The sequence below is a fragment of the Falco cherrug genome, chromosome 3 (assembly GCF_023634085.1).
Source record: "Falco cherrug isolate bFalChe1 chromosome 3, bFalChe1.pri, whole genome shotgun sequence".
NCBI classification, from domain to species: domain Eukaryota; kingdom Metazoa; phylum Chordata; class Aves; order Falconiformes; family Falconidae; genus Falco; species Falco cherrug.
Window position 1 is genome coordinate 97,158,410 of NC_073699.1, and position 12,955 is coordinate 97,171,364.

At 44.7% G+C, this 12,955-nt stretch overlaps 1 protein-coding gene and 1 long non-coding RNA gene across 2 annotated transcripts in view; one reads left to right on the top strand and one right to left on the bottom strand.

Moving 5' to 3' along the window:
• The window catches only part of LOC114014710 (uncharacterized), a 35,306-nt gene extending 30,072 nt beyond the window's left edge, over window positions 1-5,234 (bottom strand). The window contains exon 1 of the long non-coding RNA XR_008731159.1: window positions 5,105-5,234. This is a non-coding gene — a long non-coding RNA (uncharacterized LOC114014710). The remainder of the gene's footprint in view (window positions 1-5,104) is intronic.
• PHACTR1 (phosphatase and actin regulator 1) overlaps window positions 5,106-12,955 on the top strand; it is a 300,846-nt gene continuing 292,996 nt past the window's right edge. Inside the window, exon 1 of the mRNA XM_055703434.1 lies at window positions 5,106-5,229. Coding sequence (XP_055559409.1) covers window positions 5,118-5,229 — 112 coding nt within the window. The 5' untranslated portion in view covers window positions 5,106-5,117. The remainder of the gene's footprint in view (window positions 5,230-12,955) is intronic.

The window sequence follows — 12,955 nt, forward strand, 5'->3', positions numbered from 1 at the left end:
AACCAAAAATTCATTGGACCAACTGTCGATGTAACTAAATACATTGAAATTACATGTTCAAAATGCTTCGACCATGCAATATAATCATTGACACATTTCACATCCCATTCTCCCAAATTCATACTTGTGTCATACTTCAGTAACACACAGTATTTTAAGAGAAAGAAATGTGAGATTATATACAATCAGTTCTAAGGTGTCATTACATACATTATGGCATTTCTATTTTGAAGGTATTTTTCCCTAATAAGCAATCTTTTCCCTTTCTAAGAAATATCAGACAAGATGTTGCTACAGTGTGCCAACCATGGCTTAAATCTATGAGAAACAATGCAAACAAAATGAAAGAATTTAATCAAAATGACCGATTTGCCTTCTGTGTGCTGTTAGAGTGGTTGCTTAAAATGAGTTTTCAGATACTGGTCTCAAATCCATTTGCAGCGTAAGTGGGCCACTTAATGTGTATCGTAATGTCATTCCTTTACTCCAAGACCTTCAAGAGGACATTTTCTAATTTTCCTGAAAAAACATCTAAAAATGTGTCCCAGAGACTGAGCTGGTTTGTGGAGAGCAGTTGAAGCTAGAGATACTGGTGGGTTATCTGTGATAGACCCAATGGTCACACTGGGCAAATGTTGACAGTGTTCTAAAAAATGTATGGTAATTCTATCTTTTAATAAGGAGTGCTGTGGCTTATGGTTGGGAAAAAAGTGTGTACAGGTATATTCAAGGCACGCATAAATATTCAGTGTTGCTGTACAGATATCAGAATGTGATCACATATACTTTCCAGTTCCATGGCTGCATAGGAATTGTTCTTAGTTTTTTATTGCAAAATGTTTCAATATTTATTAGCATCCCCTGAAACTTTTCCAATGCTTACTTAAAATTTCCAGTCATTCCTGAAAACTCCCTTTGGTAATATACACAAAGGGGAGATAATCATGGTTGTCAAAGTAATATATAATGATTACTCCGGGAAACATTTTCCAGCATCCACCTACCTCTAGTCAAAATGAATACAAGCCAGATCCCAATATTTTGACCCAAAAGGTAAAAATGATTTATAAACAATTGTATAGAAAAGCCCACTCTTATTCTCTGTTTATTATAAATGTATATGCAATTTGGTAGTTTTTCCTCAAATGGATTCCTCAAATAGTGCCATGATCCAGCAAGCCCTGAAATGCATGGGTGCCCTTTCACTGACATTAACTACAGCTGGATCATGCCAATTTTAAAAGACAAATCTTTTTACATGGTTGTTTTATGAGATGATCGTTACAATGCTGACTTCATATACTGATAAATCTTCCTTAAGTGTAAATTTGGTGATGCAGTACACAAAACTCTCCCTAGCAGAAATTTTTCACTCTCTTTTATCTTCATTACTGTACATCCCCATTACATGGGAGTAATAGTTTACAGTCCAGTCGCCTTGTTTACTTTAGCTTAATAGTTTAGCTAAAGAGTTGACCCCATTTAACCAATTTCAACTCTTGCCCTTTGCTTTTACTTCAGATTCAAATGCTAGGCTAGTAATGAGCAAGAACTTGAAAGAAATCTGTTTAAAACTAGAAAACAAGTAAGTTGGACCAGAAATAACCACTACTTCTAGCAGTGCAGATTTGCTTGTTTAGTAAACTACATAATGCTGCAAATTGAAAAATACTGTGTGACAGCTTTTATTAACTCATACTAATTATATGCTATCATACCTAACACCTAAGTCAGGTTTTAGGCATCTGAAGGCTTCTGATTGACAGGTATTATTTGGAACTCTAAAAAAACTTCTAAAAGAAAGAATCACAATTAGCAGGCTGCGGAGTATGTCCTTAGTCACTATCAGTCATGCTCTCCAGTCCCAGCAGGACAATATAGTTCGTTATTAGTTACATGAAGTGTGGTGACTTACAAAAGCCCTAAGATAAAGACTGTTACGCCAGATAATGCCCAAACAGCAAGAAACATTCAGGGTTTAGGCACCTAGGCTCTTAGATGTTAAGGGTAAGGACAGGATTTTAAGCTGAAACTCTCCCTGCAGCTATATATGAGGTGGAGGGGAAAGAAACACACTGAGAAGGTACTTGTGCACGGTGCTCACACTTTCAGTGATCAGCCAGATCTCATCTAGCATTTGTGATAATCTCTGCTCGGAGAGAGAGAACCGAGGTGGAAATATTTACAGAAGCTCTTATGTTTGTGATTTGTAATTTATAGGCTCAGCTCCCAAAGCATTGGAACAGCCACTCATAATTATATTTCACATAAAAAATATCTACATTAAAGGGCATTATCGAGGTTGTAAGGTCAAGTGCTAAATACTTACACAATGCCACAATGAAGCTTGCCTCTGCAACATTAGTTCAGTTTCTTTACAGATATGTATTATAGTACAGTTTCTAATTGCATGATAACACAGTAATTTTTTACTATCCTACCATTTGCTTCATCAGCGCATGGAGTGGGCAGCACTCACTTAATGAGCCAGTATTAAATATTTTGCTTTCACCTCCCTGAAGGCATAGCCTCAAGCCATATAAACACTGCTCAGAAGGTACAAATCTTAATTTCCTCATGGGCTTTTCATGCTTTTTTAGTGCTTCACTAAAGTACATGAATACTTTACAAATACTAATGAATTTGTACCTTCACAAAATCCCTACTGAAAGAAAAAAAGAAAACAGTGATTCTTCCTGTTTCACAGTTAAGAAACTTAACCATAAAGCAATCAAGAGCAACAAGTAGCTGTTAATTTTGAGTGCCCAAATCAAGACAACAAGAGACTGAGTTTTGGAATAGTTGCTGTAGGCATTACATCACGTGTCCCAAGCACAGCTTCCACTGATCTCTACAGATTAAGTGAACACTTAGGCATCACAGCCTCAAAAACAGTATTCAGAAAAAGAAGAGACTGCAGCTATTGAGAATTTCTGAAAAGAGTGGTTTAAGTGGCAAAACTAGGAACTTTGAACAAGCAATCTGTGGCAGAAACAGAGCTATAACCTGTGTCTTTGGGGCACGCAGCACAGCAATCTTTTTGCTTCTTGGTGTCATTCAGTGCAGCCCTTAAATTCTGCAGCATGTGAGGCATGGACCTTACAGCAAACAGTCTCTTCTAGTACCTGCTAAAGATCCTCCTTTCCACTGAGTGGTTTTCTTTTTTTTTTCTTCTTCTTTTTTTTCTCCCTTGTCTTCCCTCCTTCCATTTCTCCTTTCTCCTGCTATTCTCCTCTTCCTTTGTTCTTTCTTATCAGCTCGTCGGGCAACTCTTCTCACCGTGCCCACTCTGATGACAGCATCTTCTGAGGATGACATAGACCGGAGACCCATCAGAAGACTCCGGTCTAAGAGTGACACCCCTTACTTGGAAGAAGCTAGGATCTGCTTCAACCTTGATAATGGTAAGACCACCCCTTCCCCAAACAGAATATGGTGTTAATTAAAGACTTTTTTTCAGCTGCAGATGGACCAGATGGTATGTCCTCATTCACAAGTGGTACGGTGGTTCACCAGACATCCAAGGATGTCACAGCTGTCTAACTACAAGCACCTGCATATGTAGAAACAGGGATCCTTTTCAAAATTCTCCTGCAAGGATTTTCCCACGTTTTAGCTATAGTGAGCCAGCGAGAGCAGAGCAAAAGAGAATGGCTTTGCAACCAAGACAGAAATGTAACTTATCCACTACAGGCACCCAGAAACATGGAAGTTCTTGTGAACATTCAGGAAGGGATTACTGCTAACAGCAGGCTTCAGCTAAACCCCACATTACAACTACAGAAGAATACCCAGCATGTCCCGAAACCTCTACAGGTTTAATTGGCAAAAGTGTAACAGAAAACTCTTGATTCTGCAGGACTGAGTATGAGAGCTGTCCCCCAAAACTGAGACCAGCTAACATTACTATTACTGCCTTCAGAGTTACTGAGCCCCAGCATTTTCTGGTCTTTTTTCTTACAGAAGGTGACCAAAACAAAAGATATTGGAAGGACTGAAAACTTTGGGAGTTTAAGCAGACTGGGTTTTCTTTAAAAGATCTGAATCACCTGAGATGAACTAGTACACTCCCTGGCACATATTTTAACTGTTTAACTCTCGCTTTATGTAGTACTTTTGTGCTACTCAGATTTATTATTTTTTGAATAGCATTTTTAGTTATTTGCATTGCACTAACACCTAGAGGTCCCAACGCAAATTGGAGCCTTAATGCGGCAGGCAGCCTACAACCAGGGGTAGGAACATTGACATACGGGGCTGATGATTACACAGAGAAGGCAGAGTAGGGGAGAAGCAACAAAACGTTGTCCCCAGTTTGCAGCTGGGGAAGGGGGTCACTGATTTTGGCCTACAGGCACATTTTTTTCAAAGACTTGCCAAAGCGACTTATGAAGATGAGCTCCAAGCTTCAAGTGATGGTCAAGCGCAGGCTCCTCGATGCATTTTAAGGCGCTTGGCCTGGTGCACCGTTCTGGTTGCCTTAATGAGTTTGCCCAAGGGAAGAGGAGAAGGAGGTGAAGGGATGAGCCCTTGGCCTTCCCACCAAGGCTCGCTCCATCCGTGCTGGGAGCTCTGGGAGCGCTGGGCCAGGACGGGGCGGTTCAGGCTGCCGGGGGCGGGCGGGAGGTGCCAGGGCCGCCGCCGTTTGGCACCTCAGCTCGGCCGGGGCGCGGGGCGCGGGGCGGGAATCACCTCAGCGGGACCCTCCCCCGGGGGCGGGAAGCCCCCTCGGGTGTGACCCCCGGGCCGGCCGGGCCGCCGCTCCGTGCCCCGCGCAGCCAGGGCCGCCGCCCTGAGGCGAGCAGCGGCGGGCGGGACGCGGCCGGCGGAGGCGCTGCCGGCGGGCAGAAGCAGCGGGCAGCGGGCAGGGCCGCCGTGGCCGCTCCCGTCCGCAGATCCTTGACGGGTTTTCCCTGTCTCTCTCCCTCCCTCCCTCCGCTCCTTTCTCCCTTTCCCTCTCTCCTTCCCCGTCCTCCCCTCCCCGTCCTCCCCTCCCCCTCCCCGCGCCTCCCTCCCCGTCCGCCCCCTCCGCCCCCTCCTCGCCCGGCCGCCCCGCGCCGCGCCGCCGCTCGCCCTCGCCAGCTCGCCGGGCCACGCTGCTCACCGTGCCCACATTAATGGCGGCATCTTCCGAGGAGGACATCGACCGCAGACCCATCCGCCGCGTCCGCTCCAAGAGCGACACCCCCTACCTCGCTGAGGCCCGCATCTCCTTCAACCTCGAGACAGGTGAGAGGCGGCACGGCACGGCACGGCACGGCGGGGCGGCCCGCCCGGCTCACGGCCGCCCGGCGACCGGCGGCGGCTGCCACGGCGGCGGGGGCGGCAGGAGAGAAGGGGCCGCCCCCGGCACCGCGGCCTCCACCCCCGCCAGCCTCGGCGGGCTCCCCGGGCACCGCCGCCCGGCCCTGCCCCGGCGCCCACTTCTTCGCACCTCCCCGGCCTCCTGCGGGCCTGGCCCGCCGAGCGGCCCCCCTCTGCCCCGCCGGGGGCCGGCTCCCCTTCTCCGCCCGGCCTGTCCCAGCCTCCCCTCTGCCAGCGCAGCCTCCGCTCACCACACAGAGCCTGGTGCCTCTGCCCCACAGCACTTCTGCTCTGTCCCACCTCGCCAGGCTCTTCTGGCGTTCCACCTGGAAACACCGCCCTTGGCATTGGGCAAGTCTCTTCCCTTCTCCCTCTTTGCCTCCTTCCCCTGATGGGTCTGTGCCTCAAAAGTGCAAGGAAACTTGCACCTGCCTTGTCCACTTTTTCTCAGTCTTGGGAAGTCCCCGCTTGTCTCAGCGTTGCTTTTTGCGACTCCCGATGGGTGTGCAGCCTGATGGTTTCTACCAGCGCACCTCCAGCACCCCACATTCACCTCTTCCTGCCCGTTGTCAGGGCGAGCCTCCCGCAGGTCCCCACCTGACCTTTCTGCCCCCCTGCACTACTGCTGCTCCTTCTTCCCTGCCACCTCTTCCTCATGTCTCCCTCGATATTTCAGCTGTCCGCTTCAGTTTGTCCCGCACATGGTGACTTCTCTCGTTCCCTTCCTACTAGGCCTGGCATTTTCCCTCCTTCCCTGACCTTTTCTTTCCTTATGGGCTCTGTCAACAGTAAACTACACCAGAAGTTACTTGCTCTCAAAAACAAAGGAAAAGAAAGTTCTTTCTGTTAGTTCTTTGCACCAAACCAGACTTCCTCTGTCTGGGGGGGGGGCATGAGGGAGGATCTGTAGCCAGGAAGCTCTGCTGCAGTCTGCCTCATGTCCCGGCAGCAGCACACAGAATGACCCAACTGTGTAACAGTCTTTGATGCTGAGCCTGTCAGCTCCCTACCAGTTGTAAAGGGAAAAGGGCTGCCTCAGAGTTGCTGCTTGCCATGTTGCAGTCTCCTCATCCCTCCTCCCTGCTTTCAGCTGGCAGAAAGTTGGAGATGGCAGAGATGCGTTTTCTCTTCCATTTGGGGAGGGAACGGATTCCCCTCCCCCTCCCATTATCACTGCTGTAATTACACCCTTGGTAATGGCTAATACGCAGTTTGGTATTACCATTGATGGAACAGTTGCTTGCGTGGTATGGTGGGTCATTATTTCTTTCAGATCATGACTTTTTAAACATTACTGAGCTGTAGGTAAGTTGGGTGGTATTTCAGGGTGCAGGCTGGAAGACACTGCCAGATACCAGGTTTCAGCTCTAAAGAATTGGGTGTGAAAATGGAAAGAGCATCACTGTGCGTAAAGTGTAAATACAAAGAGGCTGTATATGGTTATGTGACTGCTGAAATAACCCTGTGTTGACTTGTTCTGTCACAGGTAATGTTATGTCATGTAGTTATAAATAGATAAACCAGTTAAGGGCAAGGCACCTTCAGGTCGCCTGGTGCCTTACATCTCTATGCTGAGCTAGACATGTCGTCTTTACCACAATTCCCAGAGGATGTGCAAGTCTCTAGGCACCTCTTTCCTGCAATCCACCGAAAAATTTGGTTATTACAGTTGGCTTCCCCTATCCCTGGCTCTCTTTAATTACGTCTTTACTTTCAAACCTGGGAATGGAATTCCTGTAAAAGAAATAATTAAAAGCAACAGTACTGGTGTATCAAGAAATATAAATGAAAAATGTTGTAAGTAGTGCAAGTGTGTGTTTTCATTAATCCGTCTGGCAGTGAGCAGTTTTGAGCTTTGAAAAACCCCTAAAATTGCTTAGCAACCAGTATTGAGTGAGTGAGCCAAAAAGCAAGTGAAACGTGCCACTGGTACCCACTTCATTTCTGAGCTGTTGATTTTACTCTTCTGTTTGCTCAGAAAGCACAAACCAATCAGCCTGGGTTTGAGAACTCTCTATTGCAAGGAAACAGCTGTTAGGAAATTTGTTCAGCCACTTTTGCTCATGCTTAATAATGCTGCATGGTGCGGGGTTTGCTTTTGAAACTTTAATTATTTATGAGGTGCAGTTCTTGATGGTTGTTTGATTTATTATTTTTTTTGGGGGGGGGACACACGTGTGAAAAAAGATATCCCATTTTTCTAAACGAACCTGTGTTGGGTTTTTTCATGTGCGGTTTCGCTGCTGGCGGTGTTACCCATGTGGCCGGGGGGATGCCAGGTCACTCCGGGTCCCAGGGGTGCCCCTGCGGCGGGGCGGGGCGGGAGCCCTCGGGCGCTGTCCGCCGCCCCTGGTGCTGAACCGTCGGCCGGAGCGCCCGGTGCTGGCCGGGGGCTGGCCGCTCCGCCGGGGCGGGGAAACTACATGTCCCGCTTTGTCTTGTTCTCACCTCGCTGTCCGTGGGTTGGCAATGCACGAGTGGGGTGTATGTCTTTACTTGTGCGGGGGGCGGGGGGGAGGTGATGGAAAGGAAGTAATGCTGTTTCTTCAACTCATTGATGCAGTAGAAACTAAAGCAATGCTTGGGGTGCAGGAAATCACCTCTTCCTTATGCGCTTAGCGCTTGCTTTCCATGTAGTGCATTCTACATCTACAGCTGCCACTCAACCACTGCTTACAGAGCTGTTTTTTCCTACAGCTGCTACAAGTCTAGCTGCATTCCCCAGTCATTGTCTTCTCTTGGGACATGGTCAGGAGTTGGATGCAGTGTGCAGCTGCTTTGCTGTATTGGAACTTAAAATCCACTTTTATTAATGAACATAAGCAGATGCAGTGTCTACTGCTCTTCTCCATTCTTAATTACAACCACTAGTTAAGAACTAGCCGGTTTTTATCTACTTCAGCTGTAAGTTATAATTATACCATTACTGCTGTTATCTGTATTGTTGAACAGCTGAGCGATTGCATACACAGAGTCAATTATACAATTTGAGTATAGCACAGATTTGGACTGGATTGTAAAAAACCCCGCAATTTATAAGTGATTAACACTACAACTTCTACCTGCCCTTCTCTTTTCACTATAGTAACAGTTCTCCTTTGTTTGATTTTCCAAAACATAGATGTTTATTATGTTTGTTTCTAAATATTGATCAATTAACTCACAATTATTACCTAGCATGAGTTAACAAATGCTGTTCAATTAGTTGTCCCTGGTATGGTTTTTCGGCTGATGTTCCCAAACTGATTAAAATACAAAGCTGTTTTCCAAACTCAGGGTTATTCTCTCTACTGATATACATATGCAAATCCTATTAATCTGAGTTATATGCTCATATCAGGAGGATAATGTTTCCCAAAGGATTTAAATTACCTCTTCTGCCAAAATTACTGTAGCTATATAACCTCATAAAAACATAGACAGATATGAATTCCTTTTGCATATTTGATACTGGATCAATCTGCATACAGAAATTAGTTTTTTTAATTTTCTGAAATACGTTCTCCTGTGCGACACTAGAGGAATGTGCTGTCACTGTCGGGTGGTGATCTTTTGTTTCTTTATTGTGATTAGCAGTCTGGAGTGGCTCCATCTCTTAATGTCCATCTTTGGCTTTTTGTACGCATCCTAAAAGCAGTTTTCAAATTGTCTTTCTAACTTTCTGATTCAGGTATCTAAAATCTAATCCCAAATTACTTCTGAAAACTTGGACCTCCATCTGTGACAGTTGTCCAACAGCATGATACCTTTCCTGGTCCTGTGCCAGCTGACAAGTCCAAGTGATTTATTACAGGTTTTAACCTATTACAGGTTTTGACTGATTTCTATTCTTCCTATTGCAAAATATTATGCTTTTTAAATGACAGCGCATGGTAGGTAGCTTTCAGGCTTGATAAATTAGCAGAGGTGATGACTGATAAAGAAATAGACCACTTAAAACTCGCACTGAATGATCCAAGATGTGTGAGCTTTTCTTCTGCCTCCCCCTTCATGCAGCTGCTTGCGGAATCCCTGTCTGAATTTTATTGATGTTCGTTAGGGGAGGGGGGACTACCACATTAAGCTGAGCTGATTAAGTTCTCTTTCAGCCCTTGAAATGTCAGTCACTATTGAAGGTACTTCTGTATACAGATACTCTCACTCCTTCCTAGCCAAAGAAGAGTAAGCTTTGTACTGCAATTCTTTGCAAAGTTGATTCTAGCAGACTGCCTTCTTGTTAAGTGGTGCAAGAAGTTGTCTTTATCTCAGCTGCCATGGGACCTTTCTGGGATCGTTCATGGAGGTCACCAAATGTCAGTCTTTGCTTGAACAAGGCTGATTGTCTACTTGGAATTTAACTTGGGGATGGAGACTTGGGGAGAAAGTAAGCCAATGCCTTGGAGAAGGTATAAGGCCAGAATGACTGCAATAGCTGTACAAGGGGTCAGCAAAGAGAGGGTGTTCCTTCAGAAAGAATATATTTAGTTTCCATGCTATGAAATGAAGGGAGGGGAGCTTTTGAATGTGGATATATCCCACCCACCCTGATTTAAAACATGCGCCAGTGGTACAACTGAACAGAAGCCTGTGGCCAGAGGGGTGCAGGAGCTGAGCTCTGAAGGTGGAGAGAGAGGTAGTGACAAAGTGGACCTGATGGGGATGATGCAGTCTGTGCTAGCTATGGAGCCCAGCTGGCTTGCTTGGCCCTGAAGTGCAGCACAGATTTTAAGTGTACTGAAGTTACTCAGTAATCTCACTGAAGTGGTTGGATCCTCAAGTGATGTAAGTAATTTGTTGACTTCAGCCAGGGATCTGAGCCAGGCTGTAGAAATATACATCTCTGTTTCTCTTCAGTGATGAAAGATCTGTTTTATCTCTTTGTGGTATGGAGCCACATGTTTTCCTGGAATATGTTCTGAAAGAGCAAAGCTGGGAGGGAAAGGACTGAGTGGCTCTGTACAGTTTTGCCATGTGTGCCGAAGAAAGGTCTTTGTGTCTAGAAAGGCAAGTTAATTCAGTACCATTTACTGTTCTTAAGCAGCGACGAGTAACTCACATTGGGGAGAGGAAAAAACCCACGGCAGCCTGGGTTAGTGCTGCTGCAAGCAGAATTAATTCACAGGGTGTAAAGAGGGAGGAGGATCCTGGCAGAAACTGCTGAATGGCTGAGACAAATGTTAGCAAGCTGGGAAATGTTCATAGTCGGCTGTTTCTGTGATGCAGAGCTGGTGGGGGAAAGCCAGGACACAAAGGGTGACTGTTGGTTTTATATGAGGGAACTTTCCCGGTCCGAACTGGGCACAAAGTTGAAATCAAAAGATTCTTCCATTTTCACTGTCCTGGAACCTTCCACACTCTTTTTGGGCCCAAGTGCTTCTTACAGCCTTCATGATAGGCTGCCTTGCTGTTATTATTTGTGTTGCTGTATTCATTCCATTTTATAGCTTTAGAGCTGTGCTGAATACTTTACGGAGAGTAAAATGATAGATGATTTTCCTTTCTAATGGAAAGATAGTGTCATGTGTATTAGCCTCATACCTGTCGATTTGTCTAGAAGGATATGATACATTTTCCTGCAGTGATGAAGGAGGAAGTACTGAACTTTTGTCACTGTGTAAAATAAGAAAAAATATTTATACAGCTCACTGAGGTGGGTACGTTCTAAACAGGTGTAAGTAAAGTGAAATTACTTGATTGGATTTTCTGCAGGAAATTTTCATCTCATCCATTTTTAATTTTTTCTAAAACCCACCATTTGATTTAAAAATCTGTTTTGAAGTTTCTGAGTTTGCCCCTGGTCATCCTTACATATGATTTAGTACAGTAACCCAATTAATCATCTCTGCAGTCATTTGAAATGTTATCCCATTTGGAGCTGTGTTTTTTTCTTTCCTGTTTAACCAGTGTATGTTTGTGTATATCCATCATAAAATATTTTACATGGCTTCATGATTAGAATAAATAATCCCTAAAATGATATAAGAATCTAAACTACTTTGGAATTACAGAGCTCACAAATTAGAAACTATGTTGAAGGGGTAATCTGAAGAGCATATTTTTATTATTAAAAATACTTCCAAATTATGGTGGCTTTAGGATTTCAGGTAGAAAAGATTGGGCTCAGGAGAACAGGGGAGAGCAATATGCAGTAGTAGGCTTTCTAATATGTGTACTAGGTTTTATTTCTTTCTGGAAAGGATTAGTAAAAATGCATGCTTGGAAAAGTTCCACTTTCTGTCTCTGCTCTAATCACTCCCTCAGATTATTGTCATGGAGATCCTCTCATACTTAGGCAGCCAAATCACCGATTTTGGCATAGCAATTCTTAATACCTTTATAAAGGGGCCTGAAGAACTGGCCTCCTTTGCCATCAGGCTTTGCGTTACCAAAACTTGCACCTGCACTTTTGTTGAGTGATGACTGTTAGTCTTAACACTGCTTAACTTGGAGTATAGCTAGAGATCAACTGTGTGCCCATCATTCATTTCATGGCTGTTTTTGCAGCCCCGGGAGTGTGAGTTCACACACCAGGAAAAATGAGCCTCCCGACTGAACGCCACCCACTGTGTGGGATGCACACGCCATCGGAGATAACCAGCCCTCGCCAGGCCTAAGCTGAGTGGCTGGAAGTGCCTCTGTATCAACATGTATGCAGCAGGTAGACAGTCTGTTTTGAGGGAACTTAACAGCAACTGAGGTTTTAACTCTTGCGCTTGCCTTCGGAGGTCTTTGGTTTAAGACTATGACCTTCAGTGAGCGCCAGATGGGAATAAGCATACAGGTTCCCCCAGTCCTGTGAAGGGGAGAGATGCCCCTGCTTCACCAGCTGTCATCCAAGAGAAATGGTTGATGCAGGCTTTAGTTAACAAATATGACTGGGGACAATCTGAAGGGAAAGACAGTCAAAGTGCTGGAACTGGAAAGAGGAAAATGATACAAGATCCATTTCTCTGAATGCTGAATATATTGCTGTAATTGGCTAAAAATAAAAGCTTTGATATTTTAGCCATTCTTGTGTCACCGCACATGTGCATCACCTTTCTGTGTCAGGGTGCAGCTGATACCCGTGCAGTCAATGGCACTGACATTGCTGTGGAACAACCGTGGCAGGAGATAGAAGGAAGGAAGGTACATGTTTGCTTTGGGATCGGATGCCTCTTAACAGCTGTCTGCAGTACATAGAATTTTAAGACTGCTGTAGTGCTTTGTTGCTAACCTCGTTCTTCAAGAAAATTGATGTGGCAGAATTGGCCTGAGTAAGAAGTTATCTCTATTACTTGTCTTCTGCTTGATGAGCTTGTTGGGTTAATGCAACTGAGTTTATTCCTGCAAGGTGGAACACTGCAAAACCTTTTTATTTTTCTTGTTTCATCAGGAACCACGTTTTTTTTCAGGTGTATGTGTCTTTAATGAAAATACATTTTTCCAAAACTTAAGATAAAATCGTCAGAACTGGCAACTCTGTTCAGAATTATTAGCTGGAAAATTTAGTGAAAAGAAAGGGCCTAATTCTCAGTAACAGGTATAATTAGCTTTAATGCTTAATTACTCTGAGTCAACTAATTGGTTTCATTGGGACTACTCAGTAATATTCACAGCTAGGCATGTAAGTGCCTTCAGAATCAAGTCTTAAAGTTTGTAAGTTTTTGCAGTGTGACAGAAGTCATTAGTG